The 20,780-nt window shown below is 37.7% G+C and overlaps 3 protein-coding genes across 5 annotated transcripts; 1 reads left to right on the top strand and 2 right to left on the bottom strand.

Annotated features, from left to right (window-relative positions):
* Nucleotides 1-109: 109 nt before the first annotated feature.
* Nucleotides 110-3,259, top strand: LOC106655827 (translocating chain-associated membrane protein 1-like 1). The gene is made up of 6 exons (XM_014376392.2): nucleotides 110-562; nucleotides 1,090-1,278; nucleotides 1,351-1,673; nucleotides 1,753-1,862; nucleotides 1,935-2,222; nucleotides 2,305-3,259. Exons 1-6 carry the CDS (start codon nucleotides 431-433, stop codon nucleotides 2,406-2,408), a joined length of 1,146 nt encoding a protein of 381 aa, XP_014231878.1. The 5' UTR covers nucleotides 110-430; the 3' UTR covers nucleotides 2,409-3,259.
* LOC111694668 (histidine-rich glycoprotein-like) lies at nucleotides 2,589-6,611 on the bottom strand. The gene is made up of 5 exons (XM_023463621.1): nucleotides 6,597-6,611; nucleotides 6,049-6,317; nucleotides 5,734-5,938; nucleotides 3,628-4,130; nucleotides 2,589-2,670 (listed from the first exon to the last, which is right to left on the bottom strand). Exons 1-5 carry the CDS (start codon nucleotides 6,609-6,611, stop codon nucleotides 2,589-2,591), a joined length of 1,074 nt encoding a protein of 357 aa, XP_023319389.1.
* Nucleotides 6,612-15,992: 9,381 nt separating this feature from the next.
* On the bottom strand, nucleotides 15,993-19,884 carry LOC106655821 (eukaryotic translation initiation factor 3 subunit C-like). Of its 3 annotated transcripts, none has more exons than XM_023463616.1 (12): nucleotides 19,783-19,884; nucleotides 19,369-19,473; nucleotides 19,162-19,294; nucleotides 18,796-19,086; nucleotides 18,639-18,727; nucleotides 18,033-18,556; nucleotides 17,747-17,956; nucleotides 17,526-17,679; nucleotides 16,955-17,450; nucleotides 16,691-16,884; nucleotides 16,270-16,612; nucleotides 16,095-16,198 (listed from the first exon to the last, which is right to left on the bottom strand). In XM_023463616.1, exons 2-12 carry the CDS (start codon nucleotides 19,459-19,461, stop codon nucleotides 16,095-16,097), a joined length of 2,631 nt encoding a protein of 876 aa, XP_023319384.1. In that variant the 5' UTR covers nucleotides 19,462-19,473; nucleotides 19,783-19,884. The 3 variants fall into 3 exon arrangements, with proteins under 3 accessions (XP_023319386.1, XP_023319384.1, XP_023319385.1); XM_023463617.1 differs by lacking the exon at nucleotides 19,783-19,884 and adding an exon at nucleotides 19,574-19,651; XM_023463618.1 differs by lacking the exon at nucleotides 19,783-19,884 and having other exon boundaries at nucleotides 15,993-16,198; nucleotides 19,369-19,461.
* Between the last annotated feature and the right edge of the window lie 896 nt (nucleotides 19,885-20,780).

The following is a 20,780-nucleotide window of genomic DNA, read 5'->3' as shown; positions in this document are numbered from 1 at the left end:
TGTTGCGCCCGCACAGGTGCGCAAAAATCGGAGGGGGCCACAATATCCACGCACCTATATGCGTGCGAGCGAGACAGAGGTACTACATCAAATACACGTTATAGATATACCTATATATCTTCGCGGTTGTGCTTGCGATTATATAGTGTCGTATATATCAGCGATTTTATACAGTATAGTCTCGCGGCCGCCTCGCTTACACTGCTCCGCAGTCGTCGACGTGTTTGATTCCGCGTTCGATCTCCGTGTAATATATAAACACACGCATCGCCGCCGCCGCCGTCGCCGCCGAGCTCTTCTCTTTTTTTCTTGCGTCGTCGTCCGTCGATCGCGGTGCGAGCGAGACTGCTGCTGCAGCCGTGACATACGACACACGCGCCGAGCGTGAAAACAGCACCAGGGCTCACTGCACAGGCTTTTTTTCGTCAACATGGTCGCTATCAAGGGCCGCAAGACCTCCAGCAAGAATCCGCCGATACTCAGCCATGAGTTCGTCATTCAGAATCACGCCGACATCGTGTCCTGCGTCGCCATGGTCTTCGTCGTCGGCCTCATGGTCCAGGTAATACGATAACGAAGATACGACCTTGCGCGCTTCCATATGTCGTACGGAGTGACCCCCCAACTTGACTTTGGTCACGGTTATTGTGTTTTTGCTATTATCCTTTTTCGCGTTCACGGCCAGTTTGTGTGCTTCCTCGCGTTTGTGTAAATTTTCAAACAGATGTATAACCACCAGCACACACGCTCGACCGAGTATATAGCGCGCGTCATGTGTGCAGAGAGAGAGAGAGAGACACTTTGTGCCACGATTATCTCTGATAGGTCGTCGAGGCGATCGAGTTTCGCGTCGACACCTGCCGCAAGGAAGCACCGACCACCCCGAGATGAACGTGGCGACGCGAATTTCTGTTAGAAATCCGGGTATTTTTCGTCTTTTTCACTGTTGACGCTCCGTACCATATGTTGAGTGGGGGGTGGTACTCGTGAACTATATGCATGCTGCATGAAGCATCTGGCACGACTCGCAGCCTGCACTCGTGATTGCGAATCGATGAATTAAAATGTCTCGTTTGTGCCCTTCCACAGGTGACTTCCCCATGGGCATACACTTTCATCGCTCTCAATCATAATGTATCCTCCGTGATCAACGACGATGGCAGTCTGCCACCTCAGCCTATCAAGTACACCACCGGCTGGAAAGATGCCTGCGTTGTGTTTTTCTACTTCCTCATCACTATTGTCATGCACGCAGTGATTCAGGAGTACATTTTTGATGTAAGTCAGTTGTTGAATATTTTCTGAATATAAGTTGTATGGATTTAACCTTGTTTTAATATTCTTTATTAGAAATTGTGCAAGCGCTACCGTCTGAGCAAAAGCAAAATGTCAAAGTTCAATGAATCCAATCAACTTTTAGTGTTTTACGCTATCTCTTTCATTTGGGGATGCGATATCATTTACAGAGATAATCTGTGGTCGATCATGGTTGATAACGTATACCCAATCCCCATGTCGTTTTCATTGAAATTATATTTCATTGGACAATTGGCTTATTGGTTGCACTGCTACCCAGAACTTTACTTCCAAAGAGCCAAAAAAGAAGAGATGCCACGAAAAATCTATCTTGCTACTCTTGGTCTCATTTTTGTTCTGGCTGCTTACATTATGAAGTAAGTACCCGAGTTACATTAAATTAAAATTTTACTTAAAAAAAATGTCTTAAATAATTTATTTATTTTATCTCTTCAGCTTCCAACAGATTGGAGTGATGCTGTTGACTGCTCATTATGCCAGCGAAGCTTTACTTCATTACTCTAAATTAGTTCATTTCTCTGATAGAAAGGACTCAGTTGCCAATTGTAAGTTAACATACTTTAATAGCTTAGTAACTTATAACAAATGATTTTAACAATAATTTTTATTTTTCTCAGTAACATACACGTGTTCCAAATGTGTTTTCCTTGCTGCTCGCCTCATAATTAGCTTCCTTGCTGGATTCTACTTCATTGCTCACTTGGGAGGAGCTAAAGGTGAATTCAACATTGCCGAAGGCAACTTCAACATTGCTCCACTCAGAATTGCAGTCAGTTTCATAGTTGCATTCTTCCAAATCTACATGATTTACACTTTCTATAAATTTGAAAAGAAGCGTTTTGGTGAAATTGAAGTTCCAGTGACAAAACCCAAAGTTGTCAAGCAAAAACCCAAGAAGAAAGAAGGTATGATTTTTCCGTGAAAATAAATGTTATTTTGTTTAGAATAAAAATGTATAAAATTTTAATTATTAATTTATTACAACAGTGATCAAGAAAGCTGCCAGCTCCGAAGATGATGATGCTGACTCAGATCAAGCTAGAAGAAAAAGTCTAAGGGCTAGAGCTTCAACAGCAAAAGGAACCAAATAACAACCTAGAAGAAGAAGAACGCTATTTTTTAGGAAAAAGTAAGGAAGGGTTGAATTAAAAAAAATTCTCATTCAACGCCTTCAGTTAACAAATGTGCAATGGTGTCTGTAAATCTATAACTTTTTCTCTGCAACTCCAATATTTCGTCGTATTTTAAGGTCGTTATTGCTAATATACTTCTCAATGATATTTTTTGTACAAGACTTTTAATCGATTATAAGTGAATGTTATCATGCCAGCTCTCATGGCTGCGAGAGTTCGCCTGAAATTACGTTTCATATATTAAATATATAAAAAAAAAAGTATATAAATCTATAAACATATTTTGAAGTTAGATAGACAAAAAAGATGTATATGCATATTTTTAAAAAATATTTGATGAATGACGAAATTGAGTTGAAAAACAAAAAAAAACAACAACAGCTGTGGTTCAGTGTATCTGTCGTGTAATTTACGGCGTCGATCCGGCCCATTATATATATATAAATATGTCATCGTTGTGTTTTATCGATATTTAATATCGGAGCAGCTATATTATATACATTTACGAGAATACCTCGTTGTGTGAACATATCAATTTTTTGTTGTTTTTTTTTGTCCGTGTGCATTGTGCGATACATTATTATACGTATACATATTATTTTAGAAGTTTACGATGTTACATTTTAACGAAAAAAAAAAGCAACTCCATACATACTTATTACTATATATTGTACGATGTACGAATAAATTCAATTGGTCTATAATAATTGATTAATTGAGGATGAATCATGAGAGAGAGCTACATATGGAATAATTCAAGAATGAAATTGAGGCAGAAAATGAATTCAATTTTTTATACAACAAAAAAACGGCCTTATGTGTTTATTTTGAACCTACATTGCGCAACGCGCGCGCGCCGCTTATTTTTCGTCCGAGCACACGTACACGCCTCGCTAAGCAACTTTTTATTTGTTAACGAGTAAAAATTGTATCGGAGCGCGACGCAACGTTTCATCAACACGAGAGAAAAAAAAGAGGCAAAACAATAACAACTACAGCAACGACATCGTCGTAGTAACAAACAAAATTATCCTAATTCTTTTCGTCGCTGCTCTCGGTCCTCGTCGACTTGTCGTTGCTGCGTTTGCTCTTCTTGTCATCGTCTTCGTCTTCGTCGGCGTCAACGTCGTCGTCGTGATAGTGTTGCTGCTGCTGCTCCGAGGCCGCGGCGACGAGCTGGTGGCCGAGGTGATGATGTTGCTGGTGATGGTGGAGGGCTGCTGGCAGCAGCAGCTGTTGCTGATGATGGTGTCCGTAATGAAGATGATGCTGCTGCTGGCCGCCGCTAAAATCGTGGCCCAGATAGACCGGGGGCGGCACCAGCCGATGACCACCCCAGCCGTGCAAGTTGGCCGCGTGAATCGGAGCGTGATGCAGCCCCAGTTGATGATGATGATGATGTTGATGGTAGCCGGGCAGAGCGTGTTTGATCGCAGCAGCGGCGGCTCCCGCATGATGTTGAGCCAAGTACGGGGCGTAGAGGCCCGCGCCGCCCAGGGGACTCTGATAATTACGAAGCTGATGATGATAGCCGTTCTGATGCACCGGATAGGGAATGGGCACGGGCACGGCGTAGGGTATCGGCTGCCTCACCGGCACCGGATACGGCTGGTGGTACGGCACGGGTACGGCGTGCCTGATCGGCAGCGGCACGGCGTGCGATATGTGCACCGGTACGGCCTGCAACCGACAACAATATAGATGATTGTATATTAGAATATTAAATATTCTAATAGCTTTGATCGAAAATAATTTGCGACTTTTCACATCGATCGATTGACTCGACTCTGCAGCCATCATCGCCGAGAACCAGTTGGGTGAACGTAAGAAATCATAAGTTGAACAATAGCAATAAATTATTATTTGTCTTTTTATACATCGAGTTCGCGCGTGACGACTTATTTTCTAATCTCTCATAAAAAAAAAAAAATTAAATAGACGTAAATGCGTCATGCGGATCCCGAAACGTCAAGTCTTTACAAAAAGAAAGTTGGGTTTAGAATCTCTGAAAAGTGGCGGAGGAACCGGTATCGATAGCTTTTTGAAGTTCAAAACCCTGGTCCTAAAAAGAAGCAAATTCTATCAACCACCAACATAGATTTCAAACTTTGTTATGGAAATACGAATAATCTCAACGATTTATTTTTGTCTACAAACCGGCCCGTTCGGTAAGCTAATTATTTTCATGACCGATTAGAAAATTATCCGTCGCGTGCGAGCTCGATGCTTACGAATAAACGCGATCTTAGTTCATTGAATTTACAAATAATTCATTGCTATTGTTAAATTCAGGATTTCGTAATATGTTCGTCCAATATTCGACTTTGAGAGAAGACAAGTGATTCAATCGACTACCCTGTTGTAGCCTTCGCATCCCTCGACGCGTGCAGTGCGTACATCCGCGAACTACTTTGCAAGTCCACCCACGGCGTGTATAGGTATTGTTCGATTATATCGAATACATACGCGTATGGGCACGCGTAAGCATCTCGCGAGTAGATAAATCAATCCTCGACTCGACTCGATCCAATTATTCGGTCCAGTTCGGTGCTGTCGAACCGTTTAAGCGAGAAATTAGAAAAAAGGGGGAAAAAAACCAGTCGGGCCTCTCCGCGGGGCGAGTTTTTTTTTTGTTTATACTCGCGATCACCAACTCGTTTCGTCCGTTTGAGTTCTGCGCGCGGCGGGGGAAGCGCGATCACGAAACAATTCACGTTTACTTTCCGGTGAAAAATTCACTTTCGCGCGCGAGCCGAGCGCGGAAGTGCGCGGCACTTGACACTTGTATCGCTCGTATTTATACTTGTTATAGATAGTATTGTAAATGGACTTGTATCGCGTCAACGAGTCCTGGCGCTGAAAAAAACGAGGATAATTAAAGCAAAGTGTATGTACTTTTAAAGAGTATACACTGGAAAATAATAATCCTTGACATTTTAGCCCACTCGTACTTCTATTCTTCATAGATCTAAAGGCGATCGAAGGCGAATTTTCAATTTTTATATTTGCATACTTTGTCGTACGATGAGAAACTCATGAATATGAGGAAAAACTCATGTTTTCAAAATGTAGTACTTTGACGAAAAACTTGATTTTTTTGGATTTTTTACAACAAATTTGAATTTCTCATCTCCATTCCAAAAAAGCTAAATAAAACATCAAAACTGAAAATTATTTCACAATGTACTCTTAAAAAGTATACGTGCTCAGTTTCTCAATTGCCATTCCTCTAAACTATGCATATAATATAGTTACATAAATGTATGTATGGAAAAAAGCTCACATGGGGCACGGGTATGCCGACGGGCACCGCCTTGTGCACGATCCTCTCGACGGGCACGTGAACGACTTTCTCCACCGTCACGGGCTTCTCGACCAGTACGTGTTTGGTCACCACCAAGGGTACCTGCCGAGGGATGTCCTTCGAAGGCCAGCCAGCGAGGCCACCACCGAGGCTACCACCGAGGCCACCGCTGCCGTATTGCCAGCTACATATTATATGGACATCGTCGTCGAGGACAGAGGAAGAATCGATTTAATTTCGATTTATTTTTTTGCTTGAAATAAAAAAAAAAAAAGTTAACGAAATAAGATTTACCTGCTGGTATCGAACTGCAGACTCGGGCCCTTGATGGGCTTCCAGGGACTCTGATCCCAAGGCTGTCCCAGGCCGTAGGCGCTCGGCAGTCCGACCCATCCGTCGTTCGATAATCCCCTCTTTCTCTGGACGCTTTTGGCATCGTTGCTACTGCTGCTGCTGCCGATGCTGTCCTGTAGCTTGGTGGCCGCCGGGGCAGGGGCCTGAAGCGTCGTCGAGACCGAGTTCGCTTCCGCGCACAAGAAGCCGCCGCAGTAGCCGAGTATCAGCTGCGAACGATATGACAACGTATAATAATGATAACAATAAAAAATATCTCGACTTTCCACACGCGCACGCATATACGTGAGATGATACCGATAAAAAAAAAAAAAAAGGAATACAATATCGCCGTGATTCGAGTTTCACTTTTGTACGCGTAAGCTGCTTCTTTCTTATTGCGGTCACGTGTGGTCGCGCGCGCGCGCACATTGGAAAAGTTAATTATTCGCAACGAAAAAAAAACGGAGGAAAAAGAAGAAGAAGAAGAAGAATCAAAGTCCTCTCACCAAGTATCGAATCATCGTCCTTGCCGTCGAGACGAAATACAAAAAAAAAATAATGCACACACAGGTGGGGTGGGTGTTATCTCTTCGCGATCGAGTGGATTAATGTCGATTTTTCTCGCGACCGCGCGGGCTTTTATACGCACACATACAGAGAGAGAGATGCTGGGTACAAAAGTGCCATTGACTTCGAGTGCGCAATTTTTTTTTTTATTTACGCATGTCCGAGCGTGCACGAGATCTCGTTAGACTGGACCGATGCGTAATCGCGCTCGCGATTGTCGCGTGCCTGCGAGAATTGTAAAGGTGTGTGTGAGGCGAGATCGCGCTCATTCAGGTGTACGACAAAAAAAAAAGAAGGATACATTATATCGCCGCGGAATCGACTTCCCTATTTTTATTCCGCTTCCCCTGCCCAAATAAGAGAATCGATTCTTGCCGATCGTGTTTTTTTCTCGTCTTCTTCCCGCGCTATTATTTAGCATTTACTATAACGTTATTATGATTTCGTTCATCGTTATACCCGCACCCCGATCCCTGCCTATATAGCTCCCGCGTGCACTTGTATATCTTTTTCCGCGGAACGACATTTCGACGCGGTGTATTAGGCGTATGCTCGTATATCGCTGTATGCGCGGGCAGCGGCAAATATGGTATGATTGCGAAAGAGGAATTATCGATTTTTTACCGTAAATCGTAATACATAGAATGGAAAATAAAGTATACAGACATGAGAGACACTTATTATGACGTTGTTGGTGCGGATGAAAACTGTCGTATTTATATTGTAGATACGGTGGTAAGCAGTGACGAGTTATGGAGCACGCCAATCACGCCATGACGCGGGGAGGGCGAACCTAATAATAAAGCTCACTATGATTAGTTTTATTGAATGGGCCTTGGGGCCCATTTTGAGAGGGGTTTTTTATTTTATTTAAAAATCTTTGAGATTTTTTATGTAAAGATAGGAGCAGATTTTCTATATCACGATTTGGGCAGGGAAGCGGAGGAGGAGGAGGATTTAGAGGTTTCTGAAGTACGCGAGAAAAGCATCAAATTAGGGTCTCTGAAAAAGGGACTGTTGTGTGCATTTTCTCGAAATGAAAGATCAAAAAAATCCCAGAGCTTCGGCCGCTATTCCTTTCAGTACACTACTAGTCAGTGGTAATTCTGAGGACAATTCGAAAAATTCTGAAAAAAACCAGACAGATTCTTTGAAAAATTTCAAAACTTTTCAACTATGCATTTTTTTTATTTAAGTGCTACTATCTTGATACAGAAAATCTCAAAGTTTTTTAAATAAAATAGATGACCCCTTTGAAAAGGGGTCCTTAGGCGCATTAATTAAAACTTAGCATAGAAAGCTTTATTATTAAGTTCCTGGAGACTCCAAAAAACTTGTGGTAAAAATCAGTGACCCAAAGGTGAGAAAGTTAGTTTTAGAAGGCCAAAAATATCGTCAACAAGTTTGAATTATAAACTGGTTCAAATATTGTAAACAAAATATATTGTCGGATTAAATCGGTAATTTTCTTGTAAACAATGCGACAGTATCCACGTTGTCCTTCGAACACTGATCGTGGTTACAGTAAAAATTAATTAGTTCGAAAATTGTCTTTCTCGATAAAACAAGCCAAAAGATAAACTTTGCTCATTCAATTTCCGTGGTACTAAACAAAAGCAACTAAAATGAATAAAAATGAGGAAAAATCTGAGGAAGTTGTCTCAAAAAATAATTTGAGTGAACAAGACATTGTTGTTTCAGGCGACAAAAAATATATTTGTGCTATTGGTCAAGAGACATTTCCACTAAAATCAAGCATGATATCACACCAAGACACGATTCACGATCAACAAAAAAATTTCGCTTGCGACAAGTGCGAGAAGACATTTCAGTTTCGAAGTCATTTGAGTAGACATCAAATATCAGAACACAAAGGACACAACGATTTTTCATGCGACAGCTGCAAAAAGAAATTTGTGAAAAACTCGAGTTTGTTTACTCACCAAAAATTAGTACACAAAGATCGAAAAAATTTCACATGTGACAAGTGCCAGAAAAAATTTGAAAATAAATCATTTTTACTGAAACACAAAAAAATATTCCATGAAGTATTCAAAAATTACTTATGTGAAATGTGCGCCAAGAGATTTGATACTAAACATAGATTGCTCTCACACATCACAAGAGTCCACGAGGGTCGCAAAGACTTTCAACGTGTCGAGTGCAGAGAAAATTTTAGAAAAAAATTGCATTCGCTCGTTCAAATCAAGACAGTACACGAAGAACGGAAAAATTTTAAAGTCTTCAAAGATTACGTATGCGAGAAGTGTGAGAAGGTATTTCGAAAAAAATCAAATTTGGTTATGCACAAAAAGACAGTTCATGAAAGTCAAAGAGATTACGCATGCATCAAATGCGAGAAGAAATTTGGATCAAAATCGCATTTGTTTAGGCATCAAAATACAGTCCACGAAGGACGTAAAGCTTTTGCATGTGCCAAGTGCGAAAAGAAATTTGGGGATAATGGACAGTTAAATAGACATCAAAAATTAGTGCACGATGGTCGCAAAGATTACGAATGTGACAGGTGCGAAAAGAAATTTGGACGAAAAGAGAGTTTGCTCGATCACCAACAGGCAGTTCATGAAGGTCGGAAAGATTTTGTATGCGACGAATGCGAGCAAAAATTTGGGCATAAACATCTATTCCTCAGACACCAACAGGTCGTTCACGAAGGTCGTAAAGATTTTCAATGCGACAAGTGCGAGAAGAAATTTGGACGTAAAGACCATTTACTTTCCCACCAAAAAATAGTCCACGAAGGTCGCAAAGATTTTGCATGCGACAAGTGCGAGAAAAAATTTGGTCAAAAACCTCGTTTGCTTCTGCACCAAAAGACAGTTCATGAAGGTCATAAAGATTACCCATGTGACAAATGTGAAAAAAAATTTGGACATAAACATCTATTGCTCAGACACCAAATGACAGTACACGAAGGTCGGAAAGATTTTGAATGCGATAGGTGCGAAAAGAAATTTGGACGAAAATCGGTTTTGCTTTACCACCAAAAAACAGTACACGATGGTCGCAAAAATTACTTATGCGACAAATGTGAGAAAAAATTTGGGCATAAACATCAATTGCTCAGACACCAACAGGTCGTTCACGAAGGTCGGAAAGATTTTGAATGCGACAAGTGCGAGAAGAAATTTGGACGTAAAGAGTCTTTACTTCTTCACCAAAAAACAGTTCACGAGGGTTGCAAAGATTCCGCAAGTGACAAGTGCGGAAAAAATATAGGGAACGAAGAAATTAAAAAAACATCAAAAAACAGTACATGAAGGTTGTTGCTAAGATTGCAACAAGTGCGATAGAAAATTTGGAAGTAAATCAGATTTTTGACAGTCCACAAAGATCATTTAGATTTTGAAGAACACCAAAGAAATCTATAAAATTCACGAAATTTACCTATCATAATAATAATTCATCATGATAATAATTTAGTCTTTGTGAATAATTTGTACCACATAAAAATTTTTCGAACTCATTGCCGTATTATGGTTGGAATAAATCCTCAGAAAATATCGAAATAATGAAAAACACTGCTTTTTTCTTCATATCAACTGTCATTTTATCTATCTCGAAGAAATTAAAAAGAATGATTATTAGAGTTAAGTACACTTACAATGATCGTATACATTGATTTAGGTTCAAAATGTAATAGCGTAATAAATTTATTGTATCATAAGGGTGAGTGTGGCAAATTATAGAGCCCCTCTACCACGCCATGGTAGAATCAGCAAATTTTAAAATGAATATTAAGTTTTTTATAATTCGTTATGTATTGTGTGAAGATCTATCAACTCAATGTAACAAAGATTTTATTTCAAGTATAATTAATTGTAGGTGGCCAAAAAACTTCTGATAGAAATCATTGCCAAGTTAGAATTGTAAATTCGTTCAAATTTTAAAGGAGAATTTATATACAAATAAATCAGTAACTTAATTGTAAACAGCATGGTTACAAACGGCTTTATTATCGTTCTCAGAGTACATTGATCATGTTTATAGTAGAAACAAATCAGTTCGAAAATTGTCTTTCTCGATAAAACAAGCCATCTGATATCCCAAAAGATAAATTTTACTCGTTCAATTTACGTGGAACAAATCGAAGGATCCAACGTTTATTTTAAGCAATAAAATGAATAAAAATGAGGAAAAATCCGAGGAAGTTGTCTCGAAAAATAATTTGAGTGAACAAGACAATGTTGTTTCAGGCGACAAAAAATATATTTATGATATTGGTCAAGAGACATTTCCACTAAAATCAAGCATGATATCACACCGAAACATAATTCACAATGAACAAAAAAATTTCACTTGCGACAAGTGCGAGAAGACATTTCAGTTCCGAAGTCATTTGAGTAGACACCAAATATCAGTACACAAAAGCCTCAAAGATTTTTCATGCGACAGCTGCAAAAAGAAATTTGTGAAAAACTCGAGTTTGTTTACTCACCAAAAATTAGTACACAAAGATCGAAAAGATTTCACATGTGACAAGTGCCAGAAAAAATTTGAAAATAAATCATCTTTACTGAAACACAAAAAAATATTCCATGAAGTATTCAAAAATTACTTATGTGAAATGTGCGCCAAGAGATTTGATACTAAACATAGATTGCTCTCACACATCACAAGAGTCCACGAGTGTCTCAAAGACTTTCAAGGTGTCGAGTGCAGAGAAAATTTTAGAAAAAAATTGCATTCGCTCGTTCACATCAAGACAGTACACGAAGAACGGAAAAATTTTAAAGTCTTCAAAGATTACGTATGCGAGAAGTGTGAGAAGGTATTTCGAAAAAAATCGAATTTGGTTATGCACAAAAAGACAGTTCATGAAAGTCAAAGAGATTACGCATGCATCAAATGCGAGAAGAAATTTGGATCAAAATCGCATTTGTTTAGGCATCAAAATACAGTCCACGAAGGACGTAAAGCTTTTGCATGTGACAAGTGCGAGAAGAAATTTGGACGTAAAGAGCATTTACTTCTCCACCAAAAAACAGTCCACGAAAGTCGCAAAGATTACGCATGTGGCAAGTGCGAGAAGAAATTTCGACGGAAATGGGATTTGCTCACCCACCAAAGGACAGTCCATGAAGGTCATAAAGATTACCCATGCAACAAATGTGAGAAAAAATTTGGACATAAACATCTATTGCTCGGACACCAAATCACAGTACACGAAGGTCGGAAAGATTTTGAATGCGATAGGTGCGAAAAGAAATTTGGACGAAAATCGGTTTTGCTTTACCACCAAGAAACAGTACACGATGGTCGCAAAAATTACTTATGCGACAAGTGCGAGAAAAAATTTGGGCATAACCATCTATTGCTCAGACACCAACAGGCCGTACATGAAGGTCGGAAAGATTTTCAATGTGACAAGTGCGAGAAGAAATTTGGACGTAAAGAGTATTTACTTCTCCACCAAAAAACAGTCCACGAGGGTCGCAAAGATTACACATGCGACACGTGCAAGAAAGTGTTTCGATGGAAATCAAATTTGCTTTTACATCAAAAAACATTACACGAAGGTCGAAAAGATTTTGCATGCGACAAGTGCGAGAGGAAATTCGGACAAAAATCGTATTTGCTCAATCATCAGAAGACAGTCCATGAAGGTCGCAGAGATTACGCATGTGACCATTGCGATAAAAAATTTGGAGAAAAAGGACAGTTGAATAGACACCAAAAAACAGTTCATGAAGGTCATAAAGATTATCCGTGCGACAAATGTGAGAAAAAATTTGGGCTTAAACATCAATGGCTCAGACACCAACAGACCGTACATGAAGGTCGGAAAGATTTTCAATGCGACAAGTGCGAGAGGAAATTTGGGGATAAAGGCAATTTGAGAAAACACCAAAAAGCGGTACACAAAATTGGCTAAGATTGCGACAAGTGTGAGAGAAAATTTCGAAGTAAATCAGATTTTTGTCAGCCCACAAAGATCATTTAGATTTTGTAGAACACCGAAAAAGTCTATAAAATTCACGAAATTTACCTATGGGAAAATTCTTGAAGCTTGTTAAGATTATGTATATGATAAGTATGCCTTTTTCTCATGAGCAAAAATGTGCATAATTAAATCCACTTTCACGTCAGACAATAATTCAGTCTTTGTGAATAATTTGACCCACATAAAAATTTTTCGAACTCATTGCCGTCTTATGCTTGGTATAAATCCTTAGAAAATATGGAAATAATGAAAAACGCTGCTTTTTTCTTGACAATTGTAATTATATAAACGTAAACTTATGTATAGATGTTCAAATACAAGTTTTAATAAAATTACAATAAAAAATGTACCAAATTAATTTAGTCTTTCTTCATATCAACTGTCATTTCATCTATCTCGAAGAAATATACGAATTGAATTGACAATGTACACAGTAATGGTTAACAAAAATTGAAACAATAAAATTCAGAGATATACAATTTTCTACTTCAGTCAAGCATTATTATTCAAGCACAAAAAAAATATTCAAATGATTTACAGGCAGATCAATAAGATTTAACATTTTACAGCAAGTTTATGATTATTGGATTAAGTACACTTACAATGATCTTGTACATTGATTTAGGTTCAAAACGTAATAGCGTATATTGTATCATTGAGGTATTAGGGTGATTCTGGCGAATTATGGAGCAGCTCTACCACGCTATGGTAGGGTCAGCAAAATTTAAAATGAATATTAATTTTTTTATAATTTGTTATGTATTGTGAATGGATCTATTAATTCGCTTATAACAAAGATTTCATTCCAAGTATATTTAGTTGTAGGTGGCCAATAAAACTTTTCATAGAATTAATTGCCAAGTTAGAATTGTAAATTCGTTCAAATTTTGAAAGAGAATTTATAAACGAATAAACCAGTGACTTAATTGTAAACAGTATAGTTACAAACAGCTTTGATGTCGTCCCTCGAATACATTGATCATGTTTATAATAAAAACAAATCAGTTCGAAAATTGTCTTTCTCGAAAACAAGCCATATCATATCCCAAAAGATAAATTTTACTCATTCAATTTACGTGGAACAAATCGAAGGATCCAACGTTTATTTTGAGCACTAAAATGAATAACAGTGAAAAGAAATCCGACGAAGTTGTTTCAAGAGATAATTTGAGTGAACAAGACATTGTTGTTTCAGACGACAAAAAATACATTTATGATATTTTTCAGGAGACATTTACACAAGAATCGAGTATGAAAACTCACCGAGACACAACTCACAATAATCAGAAAAATTACGCTTGCGACAAGTGCGAAAAGACATTTCAGTTTCGAAGTCATTTGAGTAGACACCAAATATCAGTACACAAAGGTTGCAAAGATAATAAAGATTTCACATGCATCAAGTGCGAGAGAAAATTTGAAAATAAATCAACTTTACTCAAACATAAAAAAATATTCCATGAAGTATTCAAAAATTACTTATGTGAAATTTGCGCGAAGACGTTTGACAATAAACATAGTTTGCTCCTGCACATAAAGACAGTACACGAAGGTTGTACAGATCATAATAGTTGTAAAGATTACGCATGTGACATATGCAAGAAAGTGTTTCGACGGAAATGGAATTTGCTTGTGCACCAAAAGACAATACACGGAGGTCGCAAAGATTTCGCATGTGACAATTGCGAGAAAAAATTTGGAGAAAAATCGAAATTAATAAGACACCAGAGGACAGTACACGAAGGTAGTAAAAATTTTGGATGTGACAAATGCGATAATAAATTTGGACATAAACAGCATTTGCTCGATCACCAACAGGCAATTCATGAAGGTCGGAAAGATTTTGCATGCGACCAATGCCAAAAGAAATTTGGACGAAAGTCGACTTTGCTTTTGCACCAAAAAACCGTCCACGAAATTCGCAGAAATTTTTCATGTGACAAGTGTGAGAAGAAATTCGGACAAAAACCGCATTTGCTTGTGCACCAAAAGACAGTTCATGAAGGTCGCATAGATTACGCATGCGGCAAGTGCGAGAAGAAATTTCGACAGAAATGGGGTTTACTCACCCACCAAAGGACAGTCCATGAAGGTCGCAAAGATTACGCATGCGGCAAGTGCGAGAAGAAATTTCAACGGAAATGGGGTTTGCTCACCCACCAAAGGATAGTCCATGAAGGTCGCAAAGATTATGAATGCAAGAATTGTGAAAAGAAATTTGGATTCAAAACGCATTTGCTCAACCACCAAAAAACAGTTCATGAAGGTCAAAGAGATTACGCATGTAACCAATGCGAGAAGAAATTCGGGGAACAAAGCAATTTGTTCAAACACCAAAAGATAGTTCACGACCGTCGAAAAGATTTTGCATGTGACAAATGCGAGATAAAATATGGACACAAATGGATTTTGATTCGGCACCAAAAGACAGTACATGGAAGTCACAAAAATTTTGCACGTGACGAGAGCGAGAAAAAATTTGAACATAATTAATTCAATTTTACTACTACACCAAAGGAAAATACTCGGAGGTTGCAAAGAGCAAACGACAATTGCGAAAAAAAATCATGATTGACAATTGTAAATATGTATAGATAGTTTTACATATGTTTTCTGAAGTTCGAATAAAAATGATTGTTTTACCTGAACTGTCATGGTGCTGTTGGTTTGTTGTCTATCTACCTGCAGTCGTTCAAGAATTTTTTTCACGTCTTTTTTGAAACTGCATTTTTTTTAAATCTCAAGTAATAATATCGCGATTTTGAATTGATCAAATCAAACATACTCTAGTGAAATATTGATGAACTTGCGGACAGATACTGATTATTTCTGCAAAGAGATAAGTCATCAGTACATGTAATATCTTTATTTAAACCAAAAAATGTTTTCTAAATTTCTTTAAAAGCTTTCATAATAATTTTTCCTTTTCTTAGTAATTTTATCAATCCAAAATCTAATATTAATATTGTTCTTATTGCATCAGGGGTACATGAGAGTTTGCGTGGGGCGCCTTTTTTTTAATCCGCCACTGGCTGCGCTGAATCCAACTTCTGTAGAGTCGGCCTGACAACTAGGCAGAAAACTACCCTACTTATTATAAATCGCCCTAGTGCAGGTGGAGGGAATGAATTTCTTCTGATATTCCCATACAGCAAATCAATTTTGAATTCTGATTTTTTCTTATTTCTTTGAATCTTACTACAATAAGAATATTATTTCTTATTTTTTATCAGAAAAAGGTATACTTATGAATCAGTTTAAAATACCTTAATATACTCATTATGCAAATTACCCAATCGAGTTTTTTTTATAATATTTTGTTTTTTTTCACAATAAGGGGAATTTTATCTTTGCAAATAAAAAAAGCAAATATTGGAAAATGAGTTCTTATTTATTACAGAACAGATTTATTACAAAATGAAAATATTAAAAAATTAATTTTTTTAATAACAAGTAATAGTATCTGTAAAATTTAATATTTGTTTCTCTCGTCATTACGACGATCGCGTCTTTGACGGCCTCCTCCATCTTGCCTATTGAAGCGCTCACGGAAGTTTCCTTGATTTCGGAAGTTTCCTATAAAGTATAAACAGTTTGATGAGTTAAGAGAAAAACATTTAATTTTTATATGTTACACATCTACTCACCTTGTTTCATCTCAAATATGCGCTCGTTTGAATCGACAAAGTTGTTGACTTTGTCTGTGAGCTGCAGAGCCATAGATTGTAGACGACTCGGTTCACTGCGATGCATCACGACAGTCTCGGAAGGTTCATCCAACGATGCCATTAGCTCCTCGTTGATGATCATTTTACTGATGATCGAATGAACAGTCGACCTTTCTAACTCGAACATCAGAGCTAAAGTTGGCATAGATAATGAATCGTACACATGAGAATAGGTGAAAAGGTAGGTTCTCAAAGCCTCCTCTTTAATGAGCTTGGTCAGCATTGCTCTAACTTTATCGGCCTGATTAAATAGATCCCAAACCTGAAAATTAAGACGATTTAAATAAAACCATTTAGGTAAGAAATTGATGAATAATTTTTCAATATAATTGAGACTAACTTTTCCATTCATTTTTTCATTGATAATGAAATTATTGCAAGCGGCCCAGTTTCCATTGCGCATAGCTTTTGAAGCAGCCACAACATGCTCTCTCATGGATTCTGGAGGTCCGACTAAGGACTGACGTTCACTCGATCGTAGTTGCTGGTAATAGGTCTTGGAAATCATTCTTTTCCTAGCATCAAACTCATGAGCTAAAAAGAAAATGCAACAGCTCAAGAAATGATTGCCCAAAAGTATATTTTTGTTTATTGAAACACTTACCAGCCATGTACGGAATTTCAATGAGCATAGCTGAAACCAGATACACACACTCAAGCACTTCCAAATTTATGTGCATGTGGAAGGGCATTTGACGCTGTTTCTCAATTTTTTCTTGCTCTTTGTTGCGCTCATGTTGTCTTTGAGGCATGAAACCTTGAGCCAAAAGTTCCTTTACTCTGCCAGTCATCATTAAATCAAGAAGGCAGTTGTGAGCATCTTTAATGTTTGCATGACGGAACGCGCAGAGCCCAAGATTAGCAACGGCTCGATTGTACAAAATTTGAGTGGCTGGATCCGAATGATGAATGTTGTCTTGCAAGTGTGACATGAGGAATAAGTCACGGGCTTTGAACCAATTATCATGAATCGCATGGTGATAAATATGAGACAAAATAGCCCTAGTCCTGAGACGATCAGTTTCATCATGGCTATAAATGTATTTACACATTTTATCCATGACTTTTACTGAGGTGGAAGCATCAGCTGGAATTTCACCCTGAAATGAAATTAGTACTACATAATTTAAATTCTTTCAACTTCCAATTATAATTTTAATTTAGTAATTACTTACCTCTTTTTGCTTAAACACAGTTGGATCACATTTGTAATATAAATGCTCTATTTTACGAATGTAAATGCGGCAAAGTTCTGATGGAACTCCTTGCCTTTCCAGATACTCTTCAACTTTATCAATTATGGTGCACACTTGATTTTCATCCTTTAGTCTAAAATATTTAAATTTAAATTGTCAAAAAAGAACAACTCATTTAATATAGATAATTAAAATGTTACCTTTCAACATATTCATTACTATGAGGGTCGCATTCTTTCAGAAGTTTGATAAATTCTTCATCTAATCTTTCTACTAATGTGAGAACGCATCCATGTATTTTGAATGGAGCATTTTCATATTCTTCTTCATCTTCAGGAATAGATTTAGATAAAGTAATATCATTGGTACTCAAGAGTAAGGTCAACATTTCCATAATGCGTTCCAAAATTCTGTAATTGGTAAATTTTGAATTTTAATATTAAGAATAGTTTTCGAAACTTTGCAGTTAGAATTTATAAGACTTACTTTGACCAATATTCTGTTTTCATAGCATCAGATACCTTTGGGTTATAATCAAAGATACTCGAGATAATGGAAAACTTAATTTTAACCAATGGAGCGGTAAGATTGTGATTTTCAGCAATTGCTTGCAACTCATGTAACAGCTCTATCTGTCCTCTTCTATCAGTCCTTTTTTTGCCTCGAGCAGCAATGATTTCATTCAGCTTTTTTAAAACAGCAGCGTTGTTAATTTCTGCATCCTTGGCAAACATTTTAGGTTTTTCTGATGGAATGGCAACACCTCCTTTAACAGTTTCCCATTCTCCTTCGCCATCATCCTCTTCTCTTTTCTTTTTTCTATCTTTTTCTTTGCGATCTTTACGATGATCTTTTTTAACCTGTTTTTGCTCATCATCTCCTCCATCCTTCTGCGTTTTTCTAAAGTAATCTGCAGCATGGGGTTTATCATCATCAGAGCTACTGGAGCTCTCATCATCAGAGCTACTACCCCAGTCTGAATCGCTGTCGCTGTCATCTTCTGCTCCTTTCTATAGAAATTATAAACATTAAATAATAATATTGAATATGGTTTTATACTTTTCAAATAAAAAGTAGCTATTATTTTCATACTTTAAACTTGGCAACATCAGGAATTGGTTCTTGTTTTTTAAAATCATTTACTTGGTCATTATCTTCATCATCAGAATCAGCCTCTTCAACTAAATAAGAATTACAATAAACATCTTTTCTAATTTATAAATGAAAAAAAAAAAAAATAAAAATATACCCATTTCCTCTTCATCATCATCATCTTTAGGTGGATTTTCCCTGAAAGCTTCTATTTCTTTTTCAAAATCTTTTTCTTTGATGTACTTTCTTAGCTTTTGACGCAAGGTTGATAAGGCTTTAGAGTTGGTTTTTGACATGCTTTTGCGCCCATCTGTGTCATTCCAAACTTCTTTGATGAAATCATCCAATTCAACTAAACAACGCAAATAGAAAGTGGGAGTTTTCCCATTTTCCACGCTAGCTATAACAGGTGCAGCCTTATTATAAGCTTTCGTCAATTCTTCCCAAGCTAGAAGAAGGAAAAATTTGTAATATATTTCATTATAAGAACAATTTGAATGAATTAAATTGATGTTCAACTTACTATTAAGCATGGGATTAATATCTTTGATTTTCTTTTGGTTTCCTATGAGTTTAATGGCATTTTTTATCTCCTCATACCTCTTCTCCTTAGCGGATCGAACAACACGCTTGGTGTCTTCCTCATCGTCACTGAACTGCTCAGTGTAATAAATAATGTTAATAAATGTTGAAAAGTATTGTTGTTATTTGTAAATAAACTCATACTTACTGTGAAAGCTGCTGCTGGTGCTCGCTGAATCTGCTCTTCCTCAGAGGAAGTATCAGATTCAGAGTCTGAACCAGTGGCAAAAAACCGACTCATGTTGACTTATACCTAAAAATAAGTATGGTTATCGTAATTATTGTTGAAATTGATTTATCTATTACTTTTAATGAATCAAAAGATCGTATCAGAATATATTTAAATTAAATACTTTATTGTTTTCTACACAGACTAAAGTTTGAAGTATTGTTTAATTTATTGGCAAACTTTTGAGAAAGTGTCTATACGGTGACCGTAACCGTACATGAAAAACGTGTTTGCGCACCACAAGGCAAAGCTGTTATGAGTTACATCGGACGGTGCAATACACGTTTTCCCATGCACGCAACGGTCGCCGCACATAGACACACTCGAACTTACGGATAATAAATTTGCAATATTATATTTTTCCTTGTTTACGTTAAATATTGTTTAGCAGAAAAGTTGACATGTGCATTCAGCAGAATACACGTTGTACGCGATACCACAGCGCCATATGCATTGAAAGTTGGTTCACGTTAAAACTACAGAGGAACAGGGAATGACTCATTTTTCTCTATTCCTCCAGTTCTTATGAGTTTATGGGACGCTCATAATGAATTGCCAGTAAACTGCAACGGGTACGATACTTTACAGACTACGCGTACCTCTGTGTTTTCGATCCTCAGAAATTCGAATATGACATTATTTTTTACCTCAACCCCCGGGTTCAGGGTGAAAATTGAGGGTAAAAGTGTTTTATGCTCATATCTCCTGATCTACGCAAGATATGAGAAAATGAATTGCACCATTCGATTTCTCGTAAAATTTTACACAGACATGCGTTATAAAATTTTCAAGTGTCGGTGTAAAATTGTCGACGATATTGAAAAAACTAAAAAATTCTGTGGTGGGGGCAGACGGCGGCGCAGAGCCGGCCGTCGCGCGGCTGCCTCGCTTTCACACGTGGCTCGCATCAAAGGCTCGCGTCGGGCCGTGTTTCGACATTCATCTATTCGAATTGCGTTCGGACTTTATAAAACAGTTTGTACAAATGACGATCTAATATATATAGACGAGGAAATAAAGCACAAAAAACGGCCAAATCTCCGATCTTTTGAGCAGTAAGTCGGATTGAGATGCGGTTTTCGGCATTCGATTCGGGAGAGCGTCTAGAAACTTTGTGAACAAAATTTATGAGGGACAAATGAAAATTTGCACCCCGGGGGTGCAATAAACGCATTTCAGGGATGCATCTTGAACTCACGACTTGGTCAATATGTGTATTTCACTAAATATCGGTAAAAATGAGTCTAATTTCTGCACTCGGGGGTTTTTGGGGTCGCTGAAAACGAATATCACAACGAAAATGTACCACGATGTACCTGGGGCCCAGGGTG

Source organism: Trichogramma pretiosum, unplaced genomic scaffold (assembly GCF_000599845.2).
Source record: "Trichogramma pretiosum strain Unisexual culture from Peru unplaced genomic scaffold, Tpre_2.0 scaffold187, whole genome shotgun sequence".
Classification (NCBI taxonomy): Eukaryota; Metazoa; Arthropoda; class Insecta; order Hymenoptera; family Trichogrammatidae; genus Trichogramma; species Trichogramma pretiosum.
Note: the sequence above shows the minus strand (reverse complement) of the source record. Positions and strands in the feature narration are given on the sequence as shown.